At 33.8% G+C, this 25,789-nt stretch overlaps 4 protein-coding genes across 10 annotated transcripts; 3 read left to right on the plus strand and 1 right to left on the minus strand.

The window, feature by feature from the left end:
- The first annotated feature begins 3,462 nt into the window (after nucleotides 1–3,462).
- Nucleotides 3,463–4,300, plus strand: LOC133674097 (18.5 kDa class I heat shock protein-like). Its single transcript, XM_062095082.1, has one exon. It carries the CDS (start codon nucleotides 3,560–3,562, stop codon nucleotides 4,010–4,012), a length of 453 nt encoding a protein of 150 aa, XP_061951066.1. The 5' UTR covers nucleotides 3,463–3,559; the 3' UTR covers nucleotides 4,013–4,300.
- A 1,001-nt stretch (nucleotides 4,301–5,301) lies between these two features.
- On the plus strand, nucleotides 5,302–8,232 carry LOC133674880 (B3 domain-containing protein Os01g0234100-like). Of its 2 annotated transcripts, XM_062096174.1 has the most exons (8): nucleotides 5,302–5,496; nucleotides 5,593–5,670; nucleotides 5,891–5,922; nucleotides 6,029–6,179; nucleotides 6,265–6,471; nucleotides 7,027–7,117; nucleotides 7,223–7,468; nucleotides 7,607–8,232. In XM_062096174.1, exons 1-8 carry the CDS (start codon nucleotides 5,467–5,469, stop codon nucleotides 7,933–7,935), a joined length of 1,164 nt encoding a protein of 387 aa, XP_061952158.1. In that variant the 5' UTR covers nucleotides 5,302–5,466; the 3' UTR covers nucleotides 7,936–8,232. The 2 variants fall into 2 exon arrangements, with proteins under 2 accessions (XP_061952158.1, XP_061952157.1); XM_062096173.1 differs by having other exon boundaries at nucleotides 7,223–8,232.
- Nucleotides 8,233–10,084: 1,852 nt separating this feature from the next.
- Nucleotides 10,085–17,823, plus strand: LOC133674791 (protein TRANSPARENT TESTA 9-like). 6 transcript variants are annotated; one of them, XR_009835269.1, is made up of 21 exons: nucleotides 10,085–10,362; nucleotides 10,624–10,675; nucleotides 10,789–10,865; nucleotides 10,961–11,094; nucleotides 11,178–11,274; nucleotides 11,378–11,435; nucleotides 12,008–12,116; nucleotides 12,223–12,346; nucleotides 12,432–12,618; nucleotides 12,764–13,071; nucleotides 13,345–13,433; nucleotides 13,510–13,583; nucleotides 13,937–14,047; nucleotides 14,684–14,749; nucleotides 15,246–15,383; nucleotides 15,607–15,727; nucleotides 15,814–15,885; nucleotides 15,994–16,052; nucleotides 16,345–16,504; nucleotides 16,775–16,922; nucleotides 17,187–17,327. XR_009835269.1 is itself a non-coding variant. In XM_062096034.1 (21 exons), exons 1-21 carry the CDS (start codon nucleotides 10,310–10,312, stop codon nucleotides 17,514–17,516), a joined length of 2,586 nt encoding a protein of 861 aa, XP_061952018.1. In that variant the 5' UTR covers nucleotides 10,085–10,309; the 3' UTR covers nucleotides 17,517–17,823. The 6 variants fall into 6 exon arrangements, 5 of the variants coding, with proteins under 5 accessions (XP_061952018.1, XP_061952020.1, XP_061952019.1 ...); XM_062096034.1 differs by having other exon boundaries at nucleotides 16,756–16,922; nucleotides 17,187–17,823; XM_062096036.1 differs by having other exon boundaries at nucleotides 15,622–15,727; nucleotides 16,756–16,922; nucleotides 17,187–17,823.
- A 3,403-nt stretch (nucleotides 17,824–21,226) lies between these two features.
- Nucleotides 21,227–25,587, minus strand: LOC133674748 (protein SMAX1-LIKE 4-like). The gene is made up of 3 exons (XM_062095966.1): nucleotides 24,032–25,587; nucleotides 23,026–23,239; nucleotides 21,227–22,918 (listed from the first exon to the last, which is right to left on the minus strand). Exons 1-3 carry the CDS (start codon nucleotides 25,291–25,293, stop codon nucleotides 21,332–21,334), a joined length of 3,063 nt encoding a protein of 1,020 aa, XP_061951950.1. The 5' UTR covers nucleotides 25,294–25,587; the 3' UTR covers nucleotides 21,227–21,331.
- Nucleotides 25,588–25,789: the final 202 nt, after the last annotated feature.

Here is a 25,789-nt window from a genome sequence, read left to right on the forward strand (position 1 = left end):
ATTGCTTTCCCAAAGTTTGATTTTTTTTTTTCAAAATTTGAAGTATTTTTTAAAATTTATTCTGTCTTGTTTGATGGCCCAATTTAGCACCCGGCCCCAAAAGAATTCCTTTTCTACCTAATGAAAAATTAAATATCAATAACTTACATAGAAAAAACAGAGTAGACAACAACATTTCAACGAGGTACAACAACATCCAAATAAGAAAAGTATCAAAGACTAATGTTAATTCTTACACATTTGTGTTAACTATGAGAATTAGTTTAATTGGTCAGATTTTAAATTTATTTTTTAATTGTCACGAGTTCAAATCATTTTAGAGTTACTAGAGACTTACATAATCACTAATTTCAGAACATGTGAAATTAATCGAGATGCATATAAGCTAACCCGAACACCCACACACCCACCCACCCCCACACACACGTGTGTGTGTGTATATATATATATATATATAGATATATATATATATATATATATATATATATATATATATATAGATACATACATACACACCAAGTAACTTATTAACCAATAATCTAACCTTGATTAATTGAATTTCAAATTAAACTAAGATGTAACTTGTCCTGATTAATTTAATGAGTTAATTTGGAATCCAATCAATCATGTCAAATTTAATTTAACTTTAAAAATAATATTACCTTAACTTTATAAAAATATTAAAATAAAATTATTTTAAATTATTAAACATTAACTCAAATTAACTTATCAATTCGTTCATCTACCTTCCTTGGTCACATTTATTTGGGAGGGACACCTAGCCCCCACCATGAAACTACAAAAATTGATTTCTTTTTCTCTTGGTAGGTGGTGAATATTAACCCTAAGAATTTGAAAATTATAATTATAATTTTCACAAATTTAGTTTTATCTGAGACTTGTTCTTGTGGGGTGGTACAAACCTGAGGAAATAATGGAAAGAAAAGCAATATTAAAGATTAAAATAAGATTAATCATAACGTTTTTTCCCGCTTTCACATTATAATAAGACACAAGTGCCAACCTTTAACCTCTAATAATGTAATTAAACTTTTGATCAAAAATTGACTTTAACAACATAAAGTATCATGTGATTAGAGTATTATGTTGTAAAGTGTTTTTTATTTTAAAACGTATTAAATTATTTTTTTATTCTGTAAAATACTGGAAAAATTAATATTTTTTAAATAAAATATATTTTACAAACATATAATAAAAATAAAAGTGATCGGACTTCCAAATACTGGGACGGCAAAGAGAATCGTAGCATTTATTTACTTTTGATTGTAGCATTAAGCAGTGCAGTGTAGTCTTCCTGTTTTTTCTTCTTTCATGCTTGCTTTTCGGATTTTTGCCGTGCCCCCAGCAAACTTCATTAAACGTAACCCACAGATAAAATTGTCAACAAGTTGCTCCTTCTCGAAGCTCATTTGATCATTGCTTGCGATAGTTCAGATTTATACATCATATTGAGTTTTATCTTAAAAGAATTATGTGAGCGGGTTAATTTAAAATATAAGTTGATATTTAAAAAATAATTTTATATTAATTCTTCTCAAAATCTTGTTCAAATTCATCATTATTTTGTGCTGAGGTTTTGTAATCTAATTAGAAAAATTACACACAACCTTATAATTTCAAATTAAATAGCAAGTATAGAAATATAAAAAAAACATAATTAATCATACAATAATACCCAACAAATTTATGTAATTTGGCAACTTGAATCTACTCCACAGATAAGATGGTAATGAAAATTCACTATGAAAAAACAAAAATTTATAATATGTCATATAAAATTACTTTTCATTCAAGATTCTAAATAAAAAATATATTATATTTTTTTTTGTTTTCTCTCTACCCTCTCTAATACAGAAAAAAAAAACTTTCACAAATAAACTTTAATCTTAAAATATAACAGGTTTAGTTTTTAATAAATGGATGAAATATATTGATATTTTTTTTTACTCCGACTTGTAATTTAAAACAATCCCAACATAAAATGAATGAATGTGACATGATTAAAATTTTTGATTGCTTGATAAAAAAATTATCAAAAATTTAAACTAAGTGTGTGACTAAGTTAATACGAAAGCATGATAAATCTTTTTATCATGCTTAAACCATGATAAAAATTAGGTGAATTAGTGCTGGTACAAAGACTTGATTTTCGTGATTGAGAAAATGACTAGAGAGAGAAGGAAAAAAAATGATAGACAAAACAAGTTTAAAATTTCAGCAAGCTATTAAATATGTATTTAAAAATATAGTTATGGTTATTTTTAAAAAAAATTTCATATCAAAATATGTTAAAATAATATTTTTTATTTTTTAAAATTATTTTTAAAATTAGCATTTCAAAACATATAAAAGAATTATTTTTTATATAATAATTAAAAAATTATTTTTTTTAGAAACACGGTTTATATATAAATAAAAATACTAATGCACTAAACTCCAATCAGTTTTTCTTTTGCTATAAATAATAACGGTAATAAAATTGATGAGACAGTGTTCTTCATTTATCATAATCATTCGTACCATTAGCAGCCATTCCAATCAAGTTGATAAAAACATAAAAATTACATTTTATATTCTAAGAATTATATATCAAGTCCCAAGATCAATGTTTCTCACTGATGCAAAAACATTTTTACACACTTAGAAGAGATCAATAAGTATTCTCGTATATTCTCATCTTTTAATTAAAAAAAATAATTTAAAGTTAAAAAAAACTTAAACTAGGATAATTTAATCAAATATAAATTGATTAAAAAATATTTTAGAAAATAATGAATGTAATATAATACACTTTAAGTATAACAATTTATTTTTTCTAAATAGAAATTTAGAATATTTTTTTCTAGTAATTTATATGAATTATTATTGAACGTCAGATAATTGAACAACTTGTAGTTTGTAATAATCATGTTTTTAAAAAATTATTCGAAGGCAAAAAAGATCAGATATTCAGATAATAAATTTTTTTAAATAACTCCAAATCTGTAAAATAAAATTCTAAAAATTTTGGAATAATTTTATTTTATTATTTATATTGTGTCTATAATTTTCAAAGAATCCAATATAATAAACGCACAACACTTATTCAGGATTCTAAAATCTAATTTAAGAGATATCCCAACTCGAGACACTTGAGTCTGAAATCAGAGTCCATCTCAGATTTTTTATTTAAAAAACCTAAAACAATTTTGTTTTTTCTAAAAAAGTTCATCAATCCAGACTAGGCCGGTGAGGCACGCGCCGCGCAGGTCTTGTAACTATGCACATGCACCATAATAATTTCTTTTGATTTGGATGACGAAAAATAAGGCCCATATGACAGGATGTCCAAGGCCCATTAAGATATTAGGCTTGGTATGGTCTCACCTACAATCCACCCCTTACAACCTCAAAAAGACAAAAGCCCACCTACCCATGTTCCAGAAAGTACCACAAAGGAAGCCTTCTCTCCACTTTACTTTCATCACACCTATATCCATCAATCAACAACCCCACCTCTCCAGCTTCATCTTGCTCACGATTCAGACACCAGAAAACCATGTCAATAGTCCCAATTGGTAACCAAGGCGGTGCAATCACAAATCCCGCCTCTTTAGACACATGGGATCCTGAAGACTTCTTCACTTCATTGGATCTTTGGGACCCATTTCAAAACTTTCCATTCCCTTCCTTGTTTTCCACTCGCTTTCCTGCCTTTCCAAGGCAAACCCAAGTGAACTGGAAGGAAACATCAAAGGCCCATGTGTTCAGAGCTGTGTTTCCTGGGTTTGGTAGAGAAGATGTGCTTGTTTATATTGATGATGATGATATGCTTCAAATAAGTACCGAGGATGGTAAGTTCATGAGCAAATTCAAGTTGCCTGATAATGCTAGAAGGGATCAGATTGAGGCTGATATGGTGAATGGAGTGCTAGCTGTTACTATTCCTAAGCAAGAAGTTGCCAGTTATAGGCCCGATGTTAGGGTTGTTGAGATTGAAGGTTCTGACTGAAAATCATGTGTTGATGAAGGACTATAATGTAATTTACGTGATGAGGCTGTAATTAGAGTTTGTAGCAGTGTGGTGTGGCATGTCACATGGTGATGGTGTACTGTGTATCGTCCTTTTTGTGTTTGCTGTGTAATGGCTTTTGTTTGTCAGTTAACAGTGTTTTGCTGCTTTTGCTAATTTGTCAGTCCTGTGATGTAAAACTGAACTTGATAAGCGTGTCAGTAAAGATGATCGATAATGTATTATAATTGAAATTATATTAAAATAATATATATTTTTTATTTTTAATATTAGTATATTAATACTATTGAATTATTGAAATTATTTTTGAAAAATAATTTGAAAAAAGTTGAATGATAGATCCAATTCAAACTAACACGGTTTGGAATTGACTTGACTTCAACGAGTGTCTTAGACATTATGGGCATGTTTGGAAATTTGGTTAGGGGTATTTTAAGTATTTTTAATTTTAAAATATATTAAAATTATATATTTTTTTTTAAAAAAATTATTTTTAAAATTTACGTATTAAAACAATTAAAAATATATATAAAAATTAATTTTAGTAAAATAATTTTTAAATTTTTTAAAAATATAAGATGATCTACATTTCCAATCATTTTGTACATGTAATGTGTATTTTACTTGAGAATTTATTAAAAAAAATTTATTTTTTTATATTAGTTTATTAAAATTATAAAAAATATTAATTTAATATTTTTTTTAAAATACGAAACAATTTCACTCCCCCAACACAGTAGGTCACCAAATTAAGAGTTTTATAACAATGAGTTATATAGGATGATCATAACTAATATTTCTTTAATGCACCAAATAAATCCCTAAATCTGTTTTAAAAACCCATTAGAGATGGCTGGCCTAAGAGCTTGTTTAGTTTTATGATTGTAATTATTTTTTAAAAGTATTTTTTATTTAAAAATATATTAAAATAATATATTATTATTATTTTTTAAAATTTATTTTTAATATTAACAGATTAAAACATTTAAAAACACAACAAAAATTAATTTAAAATAAAAAAAATTAAATTTTTTTTAAAATTACAGCCACAACTCTTTGCCGAACATGCACTAAGTCCTCATAGGCCAAATACGTACATAAAGACCCCATTTATTTCTGCAGTGCCAAAGTATTTTTTTAAATCGCAATTGCCACTGCAAGCGGGCTCAAAGAAAGATGGCAGTTTAGAAATTCCAAGTATGTTGAAAAGTTTTCTCCATTTTAGGCAGGCTTTCATAGCCCTCTAAGCCTACGAAGTGACAATTTAGCAGAGCAGTATGGACTCAAGCACAGCCCAAAAATTCAAAATTAACGGCTCTCTACATCTTCTCCTTCATCTCAGGAACTTTCTACTTCTATCTCCCATCTTGGGCTCCCTTTCCATTCTAACATAAGCTTACCCCTTGTTTACCACTACCAAATATCACCAAGCAATGGCTATACTTGAAGCAAATACACAGCAGGTTCCCCCTCTCTTTCTCTCTTCCTCTATACGCGTGTCTACTGCCTGCCCCCTTTGCTTGTTGGTTATTTTTGCTTGTTTTGTGTGTTCATTGTAGGCAAAGCGAGGAAGGTCATCAAAGGTGAAAGGAAGTGAAATGGTTTTGGCTTCAACCCAAACAAATACTAAGAAACAAGTGAGAATCTGTACTCCATGATCTGTTTTCTTTACTTTTTTTTTAGAAAACGGGTTTTAGAAATATTTTGATTTTGATTCTATATTTGATCAGCTTTTTTTGTTCTGAAATGAAAAAAAAAGAGAGACTATTCTGATGCAGTGTCAAATATCCATAGCTTGTTAAATGTTAAGAATGGTAAAGATTGATGGATTGACGGGTACCGTGAATTCTTGAACAGGCACTGCATAATGTTTCTGTGAAGTCTGAAAGGTTAGTGAAAAAATGCAATGGCTATCTGATATTCTTTTGAGGTGTAAAATCTTGGGTTTTTCATTTCAAATTTAATTAAATTTTGACTCCATTTTATCAAATATAGCAACAAAAGGAAGAGAGGCACAGTTGTTAATGATGGGGTTAAATCTAAAGCCATGATAAGAGCCATAGAGATTCAAGCTAGTCTATCGTCAGAATTCCCTAGCCTGATCAAGTATATGCAGCCCTCACATGTCAGTGGAGGATTTTGGCTGGTAAACCCCAATTTGCCTTCCCTCTTTTTCATATTTTATGAAATTGGTATTTTAGTGAATTAAATGAGTTTATTTATTGAAATAGGGTCTTTGTAAGAAATTCTGTGATGAACATTTGCCAAATGAGGATACAGTAATTGTTTTGGAAGATGGAAATGGAAAAAGTTCCCAAACAAAATACCTTGCACACAAGTCAGGCCTTAGTGGTGGATGGAGAGGGTTCTCCATTGATCACAACTTAGTGGAGGGAGATGTGTTGGTTTTTCATTTAGTCAAGCCGACGAAATTCAAGGTAATTATATGAACTGTCTTCTTAAGTGTACTATGGTTGTGGTTGCTTAAGTGCAATTCTTGCTCTGTTGTGGCCATCAAATAAATAGAATAAGTAAAACTTGCTTGAAGAAGTTTTAGAGTTGTTGATTGTGATACGTTCATGAATGTTACTTTGCATCTAGATCAACATCATTCTCAACAAGTCCATAAAAACCAATTCCATTTTTTTCATCGGTCCTGGTAGAGACTAAAGGTCTTGAGCAATTTGTGGCAGAACAACTCAAAAGATAAAAGAAGCATGTTAATTTCTTCATGCTCATTCCAAGTTCGAAGTACCATTTGTTCAAATAAGAATCCCCTTCATAACATGATTTCTTCTTCATATTGATAGATATAGGATATATGAGGCAATTATTTAGAGATACATTTTGTGCAACAACCCTTATTATCTGATAGAAAAGGATCCCATGATCCTAAACCGAGCTTACATGTGATTGAAAATCCCAAATTTGAAGTTATCATTATTTTATGTATTGGTATTTTCTAATTTTATTGATGTTTGCGTTGTTATAAGGTCTACGTTGTGAAAGCAAATAGTGCAGAAGAAGTGGATGGTGCTCTTGCCATTCTGAAATTTGATTCTTGTATTAAGCAAATGAATCCTTGTAAGTCGTTTCTCTATTCAGAAGATTTATGCTCCCTTGTCAAGCTACAGATGGCCCAAATAATTAAAAATATAATAACTTCATTATTTACGGTCATTGTTACAGATCATGCAGAGGCAGAAATGGAATATCAGGATTTGGAACACCTCTATCTAACCAATCCTGAAGAGAATAACACGATGCCCGGTATTTCTAACATTAGACTTATATCAGATCATTCTGAAAATGAAAGTGGGGATTTTGGCTTTGAAATCACAGATGGAATCAGAATGTCAGAAACTGTGGTTGATTTTAAGGAAGTGAGAAGTTTCGAGGATTTCGACATCCTAGCAAATGGTTTGGTTATAAACTGTGAGCTCTCCAAACACCTCCAAATGAAGTATTATGAGCTTTGCTGCAGTCAAAAATGTTTTCTCCATGAGAATTTTATTGAGGGCCTTAACTGCAAACTAATTGCTGGAATAATTTCCGAGACTATCAACATTGCAGATGCCATTAGAGCTTCCAAGGTCACTACCTCCTATGATAATTTCACAACGTGGGAGAAGACTCTCAAAGCCTTTCTGGGGTTAGGAATGAAGGTTGATTTCTTGCTTGCTAGGTTGGAACAACTCATCAACTTATCTGCTAAATCAGAGAGGCACAAGAAAGCTAGACTTGAGAAAGATAATGCCGAAAATGAGATGAGAATTCTCGAGGCAAAGATTTCGGGAGTTGAAGAAACAATGAATCGACTAGATGTTGTGGTTGAAACATTGGAGGTGAATGCTGAGAATCTGGAGCTTAGGTTCCAAGAACTGGCTAAAGCCCCATGGTGACAATGAGAAGACATGTCACATGGTTTTTGTTGGGAAACAAGAGCTTTATGCTTCTGGAGATGCATGATGGCCATGGCTAAAATTAATCTTTTTGTTAGCTATGGTTCAAATGGCTCTTGCTGCAATGCATTCAGGATTTTGTTTCTGCTCGTGTTCCCCATGACTCTGGTGCAGCTCTTGGACATGTATTAATAGAACCTGTGTTTTAGGAATGAAATCGTTGGAGAGAGAAAAAATTGTTTGGACAGATAAATAGCTTGACCTCACGTATAATTATTATTACTTTTTTATTTTAAAGGTAAAAATCTATCTCGTAGTTTTAATTAAGAATATATATTTTAAAACAACTAAAATTGTTTTTTTTTTAATTTTTTTTTAAAATCATAACCATAAAAACTACATGATATCAAATATACATTTCATATATTTGTAAAAAAAAAATCACATTCATTAGAATTTATTTTCCAAGTTATCTTAACAATTATCCAAAATGTAGGAGAATAATGATAAAATATCCTTTTATTATATAATTATTAAACTCACTTGCCCACTCTCATGAGTTGACTCATGAAATTTGGGATATAAAACAAGATGGGGTTGAATTTCTAGTTAAACTAAACAAAATATTAATCCAATAAAATTTAATTATTTTCATTAAGTTTTTTTTTATTTGATTGAACCAATTAAATTTGACAATAAACAAAAAAGAAAGAATAAAACAGCACAATTCTAATATAAATGGTTGATCTAATAACTTGCGGGTTGACTCAATGATATAGTAATTTAAACTTGTTTTTCAAATCAATTTCTATACTAAGTTTATTTATGAAATCTAGATTTTGAAAATAAATTGTATCTAGATTTCTAGTTAAACCATATAAAATATTGATTTAATAAAACTTAATTGATTCAATAAATTCAACACACAAAAAAAAAAAACACTATCATTTTAATATGAATAATTAATTCAGATTAGTTTTTAAATCAACAGGATAACTATTATTTTATGATCAACCGAAAACCTTTACAATTACCCGAAAAGGAAAGTTAATTGAGATTGACGCGCGGAATGTTACAAGTATATTCCTGATAGTTGAAAAAAAAAAAAAACTGTCCATCATGGGCTGAAATCTGGGCTCTTGAATTTAGACCCACAATCCTATCATGGGCTTTATATACATAATAAGAAGCAAAATTTAACTCAACCACAAACAGGCGGCAGTTCGAAGAGCTCCTCGAGCTACTATTGGTTGGTATTTTCGGGCTCCCAAACACATTAATTAATTAATATATATGGCACTGCCACCTCACCCATACATCAACACAACACAATTAGCCAACTCTACCTTTCTAGCTTATTCATTCTCTCTACCTTTTTATATTTTAGCCCTTCTTGTTTCACCTTCTCCACTCCTACCCCTGTAGTTCAAAACTTACAAAAAAACCTCAACAATTTCAAAAACATTTTAATTATGTCCTATTCCACTGCTAAAATACTAATAAAAACCCACTTTTTATACATTTATCTAGCTTTTATCATTCTTATTTAACTAAAATCTTAATATGTGTTAGTGACTAGTTGTTAATATTTTTTTAAAAAGCAATGATAACAACAAAGATGAGAAATTAATTTTTATTGTTTCTTGTGTGATTTTAAATAAGTTTAATTTTAAGGTTCTATTTGCCTTTCTAGTTGGAGATGTTTTTATGGAATTAACCTTAAATTGTGATAAAACCTTAAATTTAAAGAAAACATAAATTTATATATTTTTAATTTTTTTTAAAATCACTACGGCAAAAACCATCATAATTCCAAACATATTTAATATTTGCTAAAAATTAAATTCTTGACATTTCAATATAAACATATAAATCATTACCAAGTGATTATAATTTCATTCATATATGTTATGAAATATTAGCATCTACACTCAAATAAATAGTATAAAAAAACTAAAAAAACCAACTTAAATTTCATAAAAAAAACTGGCTATTAATGATTATGATTGGCATTGGAGTTTTTAATAATACAGGGATAGAAGTGTAACATTAGGAAATCTATAGGGACTAATATAAAGTCTACCTTTCCTGTCTTCATCGAAACACATAACTATAGCAATAAATGGTATCAATGAGAGAAATCCAAAATTAAAAATTAAAAATTAAAAATAAAAAATAAAAAATAAAAAATAAGTGTTCTTTCCTTCTTCGTTTGTCACCACCAGTCACCCTCCGATCACTCTCTCTCTCCATCGTCCTCCGTTTTCGGTTAATCAGAAAAAGTTAATATCGGAAAATTCAGAGATTAGCTTCGGACGAATGAACGAATGATTCTCTCAATCTGACGGCTGTGATCGAGTTAACACTGCAAATCATGTGGTCTTCCTTTTGGAGATCCAGAGATCGTTTCTCCTTAGATGAACTCAGGTCTCTCTCTCTTAGTTCTCACTAATTTCTCTTTTTATTGTACTAATTACTCTCAATTTCGCGCGATTGTTTTTTATTGTACTGTGTTTCACAGTCAATTCGCTTTTGATTTTTCAAGGAATTTACACTCTTTAGTCAATTGCATCTATTTTTGTTTATTTTTTTTCAAATTATTAGTAAAACACGTCACTGTCTACTATTTAATTCGACAATCTTTTGAACGAAACTCTAATTTTTTATTTTTGTTTACTTTGTTTGCAGATATTTAATTGATCAGCTGCAAAAAGTTCAAATTGTAAATGATGTTAATAAGGTAATTAGTTAATTCTTAATTAAAAATCATTGTAGTTTTTTTTTTTGTTTGTAATTTTACACTCATTGAACCGAATTTTGTTGTTGTTGTTGTTGTTGATGATGATGTTAAAGGACTTTGTAATAGAGGCGTTGAGATCGATATCGGAATTAATAACGTACGGAGACCAGCATGATTCAAACTATTTTGAGTAAGACTGATAAAAAATTGTATAAATTTTTGTTTCCATGGGTTAGGTTTCTGTTTTTTTTTCATGAATTGAGTGTTATTCTTTGTGCTTTGTAGGTTTTTTATGGAAAGGCAAGTAATGGGAGAGTTTGTGAGGATACTAAAGGTTAGTAGAACTGTTTCAGTTTCACGTCAGTTGCTGCAAACGATGAGCATCATGATTCAGAATTTAAAATCCGAGCACGCAATATGTGAGTTTGGTTGTTGAAGTGTTGAATTTTGTTCGTTTTGGAGGATGTTGGATTTGTTTAACAAGTTGTTTTTGTTTTTGCAGATTATTTGTTCAGTAATGAGCATATTAATTTTTTGATAACTTATGCATTTGATTTTAAGAATGAGGAGTTGTTGTCTTACTACATTTCTTTCTTGAGGTGTGTGTTTTGTTTTTTAAGTTGTTTTGGTGGTAATTGACTGTTATGTTGGTAATTTGTGTTGAGTATGATCTTCTAACAACATGTTTTGCGGTTCGCGAAGGGCAATAAGTGTGAAGCTTGACAAGAACACAATTTCTTTGTTCGTGAAGACGCAAAATGTAGGTTTTTCTGTTTTTTCTACTTTGTTTTTATTGCACGATCCCATTGTTTTCCTTACTGTATATTTTAAATGTTGCTTGTGCCTGAAGGTTCAAAGAATATTGAATAATAAATAAAGATAATTTTGAGATTTGATGCTGAGTCTGTATTTGATGAGGGAAATCCTGTAGCATGTTTCTGCACTTATAGATGTGGACAATTGCATACCCGTGCAGTCTACCATATCGTTGACACTTTCAACAGTCCGCTTGAACAGCACTATATAGTGCTTTTGGGTATTATATGTTGTTGAGAACTACTGAAACTGAAATGCTAGGGCACCTGGCTGATTGTAAGTGGTTCAAGCTGACAAGCAATGCATGGCTTGCTGCATAAACAACAGCAAAGTCTCAATCCCCAACTAGTTGGGGTTGTTGTTTGCTGGCCTAAACATTGCATCAATTTTAGCTATATTATTTTCACGCTCTTATTCATGTTTTTCTTAATTTCTACTTGGCTATATCTGAAATCAAGCCATCTCTGTGCATGGTATAGCTTATTGATATTTTCCTCTACTGCTTTGTGCATGTAGGAAGAAGTTGTTTCATTTCCACTGTATGTTGAGGCTATACGGTTTGCTTTCCATGAAGAGAATATGATCCGTACTGCAGTCCGTGCTCTGGCACTCAATGTCTATCATGGTGAGTAGGTGTTATTCTATCCCTGCTCCTTTTGCTCCAACTGTTTTTCTTTCAATGGTATATTGTAAACTGAACAAGTTTTCTTCTATTTCCTCTTGGTTTTCAGTTGGAGATGAATCTGTGAATAGATTTGTTGTGAAGGCCCCCCATGCTGATTATTTTTCAAACTTGCTTACTTATTTCCGGAAGCAGTGCATCGATCTAAATGGATTGGTCTCTGAAACTCTAAAGTAAGAGTAGGATAATTAAAACTTTATATCACAGTGAGTTGAAAGTACTTAAGTCCTAAATATTGTTGTTTGGTTGCCGAGGCAGAAACCCAGACTCAGATACAACCACTGCGATTCTTGCTGCTGTGGATGAAATAGAGGATGATCTCTACTATATTAGTGATGTTATTTCTGCAGGGATTCCTGATGTTGGGAGATTAATAACAGACAAAATTATGCAACTTTTGATTCTTCCTTTGCTTCTTCCATCTTTGCAGTTGGATGCTGCTAATGTATGAACTTGCTCTTGTTTCATGCTTTTATTCATTCTTTAATTTTTCCCTTTGAGCTCAAGGGCTTTTAACAGTCTGCTGATGCACTTTTTGACTTTGGAATACAAATTGTTCTTACTTAACCTCTGATAGCTTGTGAATTCAGGATATTCAGATTGGCGCTATCACTTCTCTATATTTGCTCTGTTGCATCTTACGCATAGTTAAAATCAAAGATTTGGCAAATACCATTGCTGCTGCTCTTTTCTGTTCACCGGAGGCTTTCATTGCAGATTCTGAAACTAAACTCAATGGTTATGTGCCTGATCATGTGCATGAAATCCAGCAGCCAGAAAATGAGAATGTGATTGAGGTGAATGGATGTTCAAAACAGATCATGCAGAGCTTGTCTAGTTCTTCCCAAGTTCGTACTGAAGATATTATCTCAAAAGGTGTTTCTCATTCAACTTTGAGGTAAAGATTAATAAATTCTGAAGTACTAAGTCTCTTTCTATTTTCAATCTCCTCCCTCACTGTCCAATTTTAGTCTGCTCTTTGTTGTTTGCTTTATAAAATGACAAGAATGTTTTCTTTCTCTGCTCAACTGAATATCTAACTGAGCACTGCCTGCCTTCTAAATGCTGCTGCTTGACTTGAACTGCTGTTTCTGATTCACTAGCTTTCTGATTTTTCAGCCTTTGTTTGCTATCCCTTCCAATTTTATCTTGATCTGTGTAATACTTGCAGGGATGCTTTGCTTTCATATATTACAGTTGGAGATGATCTTCAAGTTCTGGGTTCTTTGAGCATGCTGGCTACGTTGTTGCAAACAAAAGGTTTTCTTTTTGGAATTATTCAGCTTCTGTTGCTACTGATTTCTATTGCTGTTATCTTATTGGATATCTCTTTTAGTAGAATTAGATGAAATAATGCTAGATGCTCTTGGAATTCTCCCCCAGCGCAAGCAACACAAGAAACTCTTACTGGTAAGTTTTGAATATATGTTTTTCCTTGTGATAGCTGTGTTGGGATACTTTCTTATTTGTTCATTTTTCCCACTTCATGTTTGGCAAACAACATGCATATCATATTTCTTTCTACTAAATTGTGAATTCGAATTGTGGTTATTAGCTAGATATTGTCAACAACTTTCAGTGATTAACTGTTAGCAGCTCTAAGATAGCTGTGTATTTGCCAATATAGCATGGATTTTAATTTTTTCTAATACTTGGGCTTCAAGATCCTTTTATTTCTAATCTAAACTAATATTTGGTGAAACTTGTTACTTGTTGATTGGTTAAGGAAGTGTAAATTAATCGGTTTGTCCTCCTCTCTGCAGCAAGCATTGGTTGGCGAGGACTCACGGGAAGATCAACTTTTTTCGTTAGGAAGCAGCTCTATAAGAGATGAATTTAATTGTGAGCTTGATGGCTATCTGCAAACTCTAAAGGTAATGATTCCTTCCCCTTTTCTCTCCCTCAAAAGAAATATTAGCAATGGTGGATCTTGTGCAACGAGATCTAGGAAAAAAATGGAATCTTGGTTATATTGAAATTATGTCTTGACATTGTTGTAATATGTGAAGGATTACAGTATATAATTAGGAGTTAATATTTTGATTGCTTATAAGATTAAAATTCAAAACTGATTTAGTTGCAGGGCAGAGGATTACTTTAGTATCTGTTTGAATTAATGCGGCGAGTATTGTGTTGTTTTGCTGTTGTACCCTGCTTGTCAGAATATTTTGTTTTTGTTTTTGAGGAAAAACTAGGGTTTTACTGCACAGAATAGATGTAGATTTATTCAACAACTCCGATTAATCATCATCAAACTTAGACATACAATGCCCCTCTTCTCTGTGGAATCAAACTTTTTCACTACTGATATATCCATGTGTATCAATTATTCTTTTTTAAAAGTAATTATGATCAAGAATTTCCTTTATTGCGATGTGGTTACACTTGTTCCACGAAGTTTTTATCCTGTTCTGATATTGCTTGTTACTTCCTATCTTATTTTGAGGAAACAAAACACTTTCATTTCCACATAATGATTGTTTCTTATTCCTTTAAATAATATATAACAGGATCAGTATGGAGTAGCATGCTCTTCTCTGGAGGTGGGAACAACCCCCTCTGCACATAGATTTCAGGTACGTTTTTCTTTTTGAGTCAAATGTGAGCTCTTTGAATGCATTTGTGGCCTATCGATCTGAATATGTTCTGGGATAGAAATTTCATTTTTATTGGCCTGCACTTTAGTTGACAGCAGGAGCTTGAGGTATATAATCCTTGTGATATGCATTGTCTTCTAGATAGCTGCAGCCTGAGGCAGCAAGAAAAATCAGGAAATAAATAGAATTTTTTTATCTTTTTCTATAAAAAATTATGATTTGAGAAATTATGTCCCAAAACCTTCTATCGTTCAAACATGGACCTTGCTACAAGTCGATTGTTGCAAGTTGAAGTTCCTCTTACATAGCAGACAGGAATTATGCTTGCTTATCGTACTTTGTTGAACATTCTTTACTAAATTGAAAATTGACATGGTTCAACCTCCATTCCCTTTAAAATGTTAATGAGCTCCTCATTTGGGAAAATATCCTTTATGTACTTGATGCTTGATAAGTCATGTAATGTGTTGTGCAGGTACTCCACACATTGGTTAGTCTTTTTTGCCGTTCAAATATATCTCCGGAGACATTGTGGGATGGTGGTTGGCTTTTTCGTCAGCTACTTCCTTATAGTGAGGCAGAATTCAATAGCCAGCATCTGAAATTACTGAAAGTAAGTAATACTCACCAATAATTTTTTTGAATTGTGTCCACACATGATGGCCAGTTATAAAAGTGCGACATAATGGGATGTTAGGTATTTGTCACATTGCAGCCAATGTTTGAAATTGTGATTTTATGCTACTGAGTTTCATGATGCATGTCTTACATTCGTAGATGCTGTTGTGTCTCTTTGGATGATCTAGTAATATCATTATTTTGTAATGATTCATTAGACTTCTCATACACAGGATTCTTATAAGAATTGCACATGTGCTCTTCTTGAGGAGACCAGAGGTACATGGCCTGATCTACTTGTGTCCATCTTATGTGATGAATGGAAAAAGTGCAAAAGAGGTATTTGGTAGAACTCTGAATGTTACAAATAACTTTTTGAGTAAGTGGTTGACTTGTGTATTTGACCAATTAAATTTGCACTTTAGCAATGGAAGCTTCGTCTCCTCCGAAAGAGCCAAAGTGCATACTCTTTCCATTAGAGAAGTCCTCTGCTGATGGTAATGCTATTGTGCATTAGATGTGTTTTTGGACATTCTTCTTCCATTCGTTACAGGGTTGGGAGTTTGTTCACTAATATTCACTCAGTGTTTCTATTTGACTTGTAGATGTTCTTCCCAGTGAATCATCAATTATTGCTGGTGAAAAAATGTGCAAGGTGGTGAAGGTTCGCTTTTGCATTCTTTCTTGCTCAGCTATTTTTTTCTTCCAAATTGATAAAGTTTGAGAATGATGTAGATCTGGTGTTTGCTGATATTACAGACTCAATGAACTTAAAGATACTCTCTGTATGCACGCACACATGCATGACTTTGGCCTGCTGTTTGAGTTTGTATTATGAGAATTATTGAGAATAAATAGCCTACATAATTTGGCAATTAGATATTGTGTAGGAATTCTGCTGTGTTTCTTTCTGTACCTTTACAGTTTCTAATTTCTTATTTTTATTTCCATTTCAGGTGTTTGTACTTCTTCATCAACTTCACATTTTCTCCCTAGGTAGAGCTTTACCTGACCAGCCTCCTACCTGTCTTCCAAGTGATATCCCTGAAAATTCCCGTGCAAGAACTGCTGGCCTGGACGCTTCAGGTCCAAAACTAGGCGCTGAGTTGAGACTAGGTCAGTTTTCCATCTGGTATTTGATATGGTTAATTGATGATGATAATAACAATGACGACAATGACGATGATGGTATATAACAATGACGAAAATTCCCGTGCACTATTTGCCTTGATAACTGATGATTTCGCCTATATGACATATTGCTTCCAACTTCTGAAGTATGGCTTTATTTTCTTAGAAATTTGTTGCGAGAGTCAGGTGATTAAAATATTTCTTGGTTAAATCTCCCTGGTCACTGCCATATGCAGTTGATGCCGTGCCTTGTAGGATTGCATTTGAGAGGGGTAAAGAACGCCATTTTCGCTTTTTAGCAATCTCTGTGGGCACATCTGGGTGGATCCTACTTGCAGAAGAATTACCCTTGAAGAAGCATTATGGAATCATCCGTATTGTTGCTCCTCTGGCAGGTTCCAATGTATGTCTGGGTTTTTTGTGCCTTCTCTTTCTTAATATTGCTTCCTTGGGTGAAAATTATTGAATTTTTTTCTTATAACATTGGTATATATGCAGAGACATTTTTTTCTATGCATCATGTAGCTCATTTTTCAGTGAGCATGCACTACTCAATAATATGACCAGAGGCTTCTAATATTCTTTCTGTTCATGTCTTCTATTTTGGGCCTTGGCAGAACGATTCTAATCTTACAATTGCTTTATCTTTCTTGATTTGTGTCATCAGCCTACAATTGATGAGAAGCATTCAAGATGGTTACACTTGCGGATCCGTCCATCTACTTTGCCTGTTTTGGATCCTGCTAAATCCATTACTCATGGGAAGGCTAAGACAAAAGCCCTGGTTGATGGGAGATGGACCTTAGCATTCAGGGATGACGAATCTTGCAAGACTGCGTTGTCGATGATTATTGAGGAGTTTGATCTGCAAAGCAGTGAAGTCAAGAGAAGACTAAATTCATTGCTCAACATTGAAGGAGGTATAGATGTTCCAGACAGTTCTCTACATCCTTCTGAGGCTTCCTCATCAACTCAAACACCTTCCAATTCATCGTAAGTTCCTGCTTGATTTGAGTTCTCAGTAATAGTATGCTTTGGGCGGGAACTTATTACGCTGTCTCACCCTAACATATATGTTTATATGGAAACAGTAGATATGCCCAGCAACGTAGATTAACACCCCAATTAAGTCATTCTTTGTATACGAGCTTCCTTTGCCTTGATTTGATGAATTTAGTGGCCTTTTTCTAACATTCTTTAGCCTCTAACCCTAGGCTTCTCTATTTTTTTGTTTCCAAATTTTGTATCGTGTAACATTAGTGTATATCTGAGGCAATTTTATAGTAAAAGCTTTTGTTTATTGATATTCAGAGTGCATGTTACAGCTTCATTAAATTCCATGATGTTTGCTAACCTAAAGCTTCCTTCATTCTTGGATGTTAACCCTAACCCTCCTCTAAAATCAGCTTTAGATATTGATATGATGCTAATTTTACCAAAAACTTTTTCCCGGAATGACCTCACGAAGAATCTCACCCGTTGAATGAGTGGGTCCTACTGGTATATCTTACAAAATGGTGATTTTGGCAAGAATCTCAGTAAATTTAGCATTATGCCGAAAAGTTAGGATTTCAAGTGTTCCATTGAAGAAAATGATGAAGCGACACTGAGAATCCTTCTCACCTTTGAGGTTGCTGCTACTATCAGAAGTGCTCCAGATCAGTAAATGAGCCCCAGAGATGGTTTTCCACAGAACTAGAAGGGTCTTAAGGGGAATAGACTTCTTTAGCATAAACATCATGTGTTTAAGGCATGCCAACAATTTAACTTCAAAAATTCATGTATATCCGCTCCCCATTGGCCCTTATTTATTTTGACTGTTCATTGTGTTATAAGCATTTCTGCCTTCTTTAGCAGATGCCATTTGTCCAGTTAAAGCTGTTTGGTATCTCGGATTCTTGAACATCTAGAATGTAGGATTCTCGGAAAGTGATGTCCCAGAAACACTGTTGTTAAACCTGGTTCATTCTATTTAGTTGATAACTACTCGAGCCTGATCTTGGTTCGGTTTTAAATTGAATAAAAAATGTTGACCGGATAAAAAGATAAAACTTAGTTGATTTAGTAATTTGATTGACTTATTTAATCTGGTGTCAACTTAATCATGTCAAGGAATTAAAAAAAAAAAACTAATTATGTTAGACTTTTTTTTTTTTTCCCAATAAGATATCTAAGTAGTATATCCATAAGACCCATCTTGGGGATCAATTTGATTTAAGGTTCAGAGAGTAGGTTTTTTTTTTCTTTATTTTTTAAGGGAAGCCAAAATTACTGGCAAATAAAACAAGATCGGGTTTTTTTCACTGATTATGTCTGAATCAGACCCTTAATTGACATGTCACAAAGCTGACTCGCCAGGATGGGTTGCGGTTTATAACTAAGCTTTCGTACGTGATGGAGTCATTATGTACTATAAATAATTACTTGGATGAATAGCTTCTGACATGACTATTACTTTTTTTTTATTCAATAACAGATTTATTTTTAAGATTAAAAACGTGTCTGAGAACGTAATAAAAATTTATTTTTAAAGTGTATTTTATTTAAAAATATATTTTTTTATTTTTAAAATTTATTTTTGATATTAACATATCAAAATATACAAAAATATTAAAAAAATTAATTTAAAATTAAAAAATTCAAATCTTAACCAAAAAAAACCCAGTTCCAAAACGGGTTAAAAACATCCTCTTTCCACAGCCTCGTTGGAGGGACGGGGCTTAAGCCATCTGGAACCGGAGGAGAATTTGTTTTCCAGTCGTTCAGTTCGCAGGTGGCGGTGAAAACTCCTAAATGGCCTCATAATTTATACATAGCAGAAGAAATACTTGAGCACAAGCACAACTTCCTGTATCCATAGGCGTACTTTTTTTTTTTTATTTTTTTTTGTAATTATGGAGGTGGGCAAGCAATAGAAAGGCATCACCAATCAAGCCTCATGAAGAACCATAGTGGAGGATGTTAAAAATCGATAACATGTTTAAAAGCAATGGCAAGGAAAAAAATATCCATCATTACCCTACAACAAACCCCATCTTTTCTTCTTTAATTAACATCATAGGACACTTGATGCCTTTTCTAAAGCTGTGCTTATCTGAATTAAGTTGTACAATGATAAAAAATAAAAATAAAAAAGCATATAGAGATGAAATAATTGTATGTTCTACCACAGGAAGACAGTCCCCACTCCCGCCGTTTGATGCAATCATATCCTTGCTTATTATTATTAGTCCTTTAGGTCAAATAATGAGGCTACTTAGTTTAAGAAAAATGAATTTCTTAAGCAAATAGTGTAGTAATTGGCTTTAGTGGGGGATGGAGGTTTGTTCTTGGCCTGGTTATAAAACCTGGTTCTGGTTTGATCTAGTTTAAGGAGTTGGGTTGATTTTAAATTTAAATGATTCATGATTTATACTAGTTCCAGTTAAAAAAATTAAGAATAGAAATCAATTCAGTTAAAAATTCATGTTGATTATCAAATTGTGTTTTAAAATTATGTAGTTTTTTTTAATGAGACCAGCTTATGTAGTTTTTTTTTTAAATTGTGTTTTAAAATTATGAGGCCAACTTGTATAAATAAAATATTTGATAGTACGCATATGAATGGGAAATTAAAATAACTAGGATAGCTTTTTTTAATTAAGAAACTTTCTTAAGAAACCTTTTCAAGTGAGTGAGTGAGTGAGTTCCACATCTTCTATGCTAAAAACCTTCCACTTTGTGTATAAAATCTTATACAATTAGATGATATGTTTTTTAAGTCAATTGTTTAGGTTCTTGAGGTGTCAATTTTCTCATCATTGCTTGGGCAACATGGTCACTCCTTTCCCTTTCTTTTTCCTTCATTATCATCTCATTATTATGATTAATTAAGTTTGTGATGAGGAATGAATCATTGCGTGGTGTTTTATATGGAGCAATAATTGATGGATGCTGAGAATACAATTCAAGTTGAACGGTTCTGTTGCATGATAGGCTTATCTTGAAGGAATTAATTAAGTGTTTAATTTGGCCCAGTGCATTCTCCTTGAAAAAAAATAACTAGAGGGCAGGATTCAGGCTGGAATTGTGCCTTTACTAGCTAGGAGACTTGGAATGTCAAATTAACGATCTTGAAAGAAGCTTTAGGCAGGTGCCATGGTGACCTCAGCACTTGTTCAAAGATTTCTTATTGGAGGAATGTCACTCTTTGCCTCTTTTGGCCCAGAAAACAAGTGGAAGAGCTCTGCTATCTAACCTCAGCCTTTGAAATCTTTGGTCTTATACTAGCCTGTAGATGCATGTTATAGACTTGTAGATGACAATTGGCTAAGGTGGACTGGTGTCTTGGAGAGCACCTTTCCAATCTACCATGAAGTTTGAATAGTGGGAAGATTTTAAACAGATTGAATAATCCAGAATCGGGTTAAAATATAGCCCAGAATGAGAAACTTGAAGGCTGACAATATACCATTTAGTCACAGTTTGGCATATTCAGTGACTAGCTAGAAGCTCTTTCTGCAGAAGGCAATCCCGATCTCCAACATGGCGTGTTTGTGTGTGTGTGTGTGTGTGTGTGTTTTGCTTGGTCCAGGCTTGCATTTCCTGCACAATGGCCTAGTTGATATCCTGATAGGGAATTCAGATGCCGGTAATGAAGACAGAGGTGGCTATCTGCTAGTGAAATGGATCTCAGGGATGTAGCAAGAGAAAGGCGAAAGGAGAAGAAAAAGAAACAAAACACATCCTATTAAGAAAATTAGAAGTTACACAAGGACATTGTGATGCAATGTCATTTGATGATGGATTTTACAAAAGAGACTAGCTAGCCAGTCAGTCCATGAAAGAGACTTGGATTTTCTTGGGGAGACATGTACCCATGAACCCATCCTCAAAAACTCTATCACTAGTGAATCCAAAACAAAGCCTAACACCTATACCCTCTTCTTTCCCACCCAATTTAACTGTTTTCAAGCTTGTTTGAAAGATGCCTTTTAGCCATTTCTCAAACTGACTATTCACAAAAGAACCCGACCCTTCTAATACCTCCCCTAATACCCTCTCTTCAATGCTAAAGTATACCCCATTTTGATCCCCAAAAACCTCATTAACATTTCTCTTGATCTTGGATGACAAAACCTCTGTCATCTCTATATCGTGAGCCTGATTTCGATCGAAAACAAAACGGTTCTTGATCATATCAAGAAGCCCCTTTGGACTAAGCTGATCAGATGAGGTCTCACGAGTCAGATCACTTGAAATGGGGCTGAATTCCCCTGGTTTTCCCTCGCTTTCGTCATCCTCATCGGCCTTCAGGTTGAGATCAAGGGTGTTGAAACTTGACTGCCTTGAGAAGTCTTTCTTCTTGTTTCCATTCTCATCAGGAAACCAAGATGCATTTTCCTTTTCATCGACTCTTGGAGACTTAGACTTGCCTGAAATCTCCCACTCAGCTTTTCTCTTGTGGTCAATGTTGGGTGTTCCAAAACTAGCATTTCTTATTTCATTCACCTTCAGTGTCATCTGGATAACAGAATCATCCATCTTCCTGTCTTCATAAATGATGGAGTCACCCCTAGTCAAAATAAATATTACTTGGCTGGCATTTCCCTCTCTTCTATTACTTGATTCTCCAAATTTTCCACTTTCAAATCCATCAGCAAGGAATTTCAAGAACCGCGTCTCAGCCAAATCAACATCTTCCACAAAAACAACAAGTTTTTCTTGGTTTCTTAAGGCTCTTGAAAGCATCTCGGAATATGAGGTCACCTCATTATCTCTTTTCCTCATGTTCAAGTGTAGCAACAAATCAGCAGAGCCTAATACAGACTCGGCAATTGCGAGTGCCAATCTTCTCTTTCCCAACGTGTCATTCCCTTGAATCAGTAACCAGGTGTCCTTTTCATTTGACTTGGATTCAACCAAAGCATCCACTATTGAAGGAATGGTTTCAGATTGCCAAGGCACATTCTCTTTCAGCAACTTGCACAAATGACCACTTCTCCCCTTCTCCAGCTTGCCTATATCAGAAAACAAAGAATTCCCAAGAGCAAGGGTGATTTTTACTTCCTTGCCTTCAGTATTCTTTAGAGAATCCAAGTTTGGTTCACCTGGTTCATTCTTCTGAGTACCATTAACGAAGTTGAACTCAACATGGCACGACTGTTGTCTTCTAAATTTAGGCACACAACTGGAGCTGTAGTTAGGCTTCAAAGCCGAATCTCCGAAGGAAATTGAATTTGAATCTGGGAAGAAGCTGTTTTGGCTTGGCCACCAAGGATATGATGAAGCAAATGAGAAATTTTTTCCAAGCAGGCTTTGATTGCTATACAAAGTTGAGTTCAAGTTGCTCTGTCTTCCTTGGTGGTGTAGGCTGTGGCACAATCTGTTCCATTTTCTCCTCAACTCAACAAATTCATCCTGAAAATTTAAATAAAGATATCATATAGATTATCCACTTGATAAGTTCATTTATATATTGTTTTCTCAAATTGTTATAGAACAGAAAGGCCTCATCTTTGCATTACCTTTTGAATGGAATTTGTGCCTTGTGGCTGAAGCCAAGGAGGCAAATGTTTCTGCTGTCCTGATTTGAGTGAATGAACTTCTTTCTCATAATTAGAGTTGCATTCTGGACAGCAAGTGAATCTATCCTCTTCCTCCTTGCCATCATTAATGAATGGCTTTGTTTCCAGGACTAGAGATGGGTTATGGGAGAACTTTATCCTTGAATCATGGATGCTGCCATTAACAAGTTCATTACACAAAATCCATTAATAAACACAATTAACCAAGCTGAAGGTAGACAGCAAAGTGGACTAATAAATGCAGAACAGTTAAGCTGCTACTATCTTGTCTTGGGCCAATAAAAAATTCAAACATTCCTCTAATAGTAAATGTTTCAAGCTTGTTGGGGTGTCAAACACACACACACACGCACACACACACACACACAGAGAGGAGCCAGTGCTATAAGAATAAAAAAAAAAGGCAACCGAAATAGGCATAAAAGTCAAAAAAAGAAAAAGTTGTCTAGAAAATTTAGGTCTAGACTCTATTAAGTATCGACTAAGATCTTCGTTCAAAATTAATGAATTCTACCTCTACATTATTTCAAAGAAATGAAACTGATCAAATTTAAAGTCACTCAACCAAAAAGTAAAGCAAAGTGCAACCTTGAAAACCTTTCATTTTTACTTTTTTTCCCTTTTCTTTTCTAATGATTCTGCTATAAGAAAAATCTGCAATATGCAGTTGCTGTATACATCCTGACAAAACAAAGTAACACAAGGACAATGATCCATATCTGTGACCTGTCTTACCACCTAACCATGCTTTTCACAGTGTTTTTTTGCCTCATTCAGACCATAAAGGGATGCACAGATAGAAAAGTACAAAAACAAAATAAAAAGCTTCAAGAAATTGATGAAAACCAACGGAGAATTTATGTATTTCTCTATCTAGACATAATAATGGATATGTAGATAAAATAATAATAACGGTGACGATGACAATAGAGGTGCCGGAAGTTACCTGGATGGATGGAGGCTCAAACCAAGTCCACCTGAAGGAACTGAGACAGCTTGAAGTGCCCATTGAGTCTCAAGAGAAGGTTGTCTCATCTGACACTTCATGTATGTTTGGTAACTTGCAGTTGCCATTAACCATACTTTTCTGTTTGAGCTACTATATTCAGAGAGTAGCCTGCCGATTTCTCTGACTAGATGATCAACTGGACTATAAACAGATACCTCTCCATTAACAAAAGTTTCTTCAACAGTCCATTTCAGGTCTCCTGTATAGATAATGGCCCCACTTTCACCAAGAGAATCCACTTTTCTTTTCAGTTCTGAGAGATTCATTTCCACATCTTGTTTCTTCATGAACTTCAAAGAAATTGGTGCAAACTGAAACTTGATAAACTGAGTTTGTTTCAATTGCATTGGAACCTCTCCTCTTTCTAACCATCCCATCAACTCTCCAATAAGACCTTCAGTTACAGATACACAGTCACCAACTATCACAACATTCTTTCCATTCTTTCTCAATAAAACCTCCAAAACCAACTTGATATCTTCCTTCACAGAACCAGAATCTGTGAAATAGTTGCTTGAAACTTTCTTTTGCGCTGAAAAAAGAGCTGGGTTTTGCTCAGAAGAGTAAGCCAAGAAATGGCTTTGCCAAAAGGTAGTAGGGTTAATGACTTCTCTTTGAGTTTCAGTAGCAGAAGGTGAACAAGGTGAAGAGAAAACCCCACCAGAAGTACTATAACACTGAAACACAGAAGAAGCTGAAGAGTCCTCTATATTGTTTTTGACTGCAGTGCTAGAGAACCCAGCCTCTCTCATAACCCTACTAACACTAGGGTCATCTAAGATGGATACGATAAGCTGTTCAAGCTCAACCTTAATAGTCAAAAGAGGTTGTTGTTGTTGCTGCTCTATGCAACCCCTTCTTTGATGTGCTTGTGCTCTTTTGAGGGCTGCAATCAAAGCATTGGACAAAGATGGCTGGCCATGAAGTAAAGGACCAGGAGTTGTTGGGAGTCTGTTTAGTGCAACATTAAAGCAAAGCTCAAGAGCTCTGCATTGAAGAGGATGCGAAGTTTGATGAGGCTGTGATTTAAGACAAGCCCTTCTCAAAAGACTAGTTCTTGAGCTCAGCAAGGTTGCAGCTACATGCAAAGGAGTGACCTGAGCATGGCCTCTCCTCCTTGCCAAGCTAAGAGAGTGCTTCAATACTGAAGCAGCCTCTGTTGTGAGGGTCTGCTGGACCGTACAAGCTCCTGAGCGCATAACTTAGCTAAAACCCACCCCCACACCACCCCCTTTGAAAGAAACCAGTGTGTTTTCAGGACCAAACTTCTCTCTTTCCTTAGTTTTTTCTTATGTTTTCTCTCCCCCTTACACCACCCCCACCTCTCTCTTTGTCACAAATCCTAAAGCTTTAAGCCTCACAGAAAAGCTGGTTACTTTCCTCTCTTGTGCTTAGAGGAAACGAGAACTACCACCCTGGTTTTGTAGGCTTGAACTGAAAATGGATAGTGAGATTTTTTGAAAGGAGAGCTTAGACGTCTTAGTAGAGTCTTAGAAGAACAAGTCTAGATCACTCCACCTTCTTTATACTCCTTGCTGCTGATCTAGCTTTTGCTTTTTCTCTTTTTTATTCCCACTTATTCATTGCTTTCTCTGTCCTAAGTTAACAGTTAACAGTACCTCTGCAACATCTTTTTATCACCCAATGTCCCTCTAAAGGGTACTCTAATAGGTCACTTGATTTATGTTTTGGTGA

Source organism: Populus nigra, chromosome 15, assembly GCF_951802175.1.
Source record: "Populus nigra chromosome 15, ddPopNigr1.1, whole genome shotgun sequence".
Taxonomy (NCBI): Eukaryota; Viridiplantae; Streptophyta; class Magnoliopsida; order Malpighiales; family Salicaceae; genus Populus; species Populus nigra.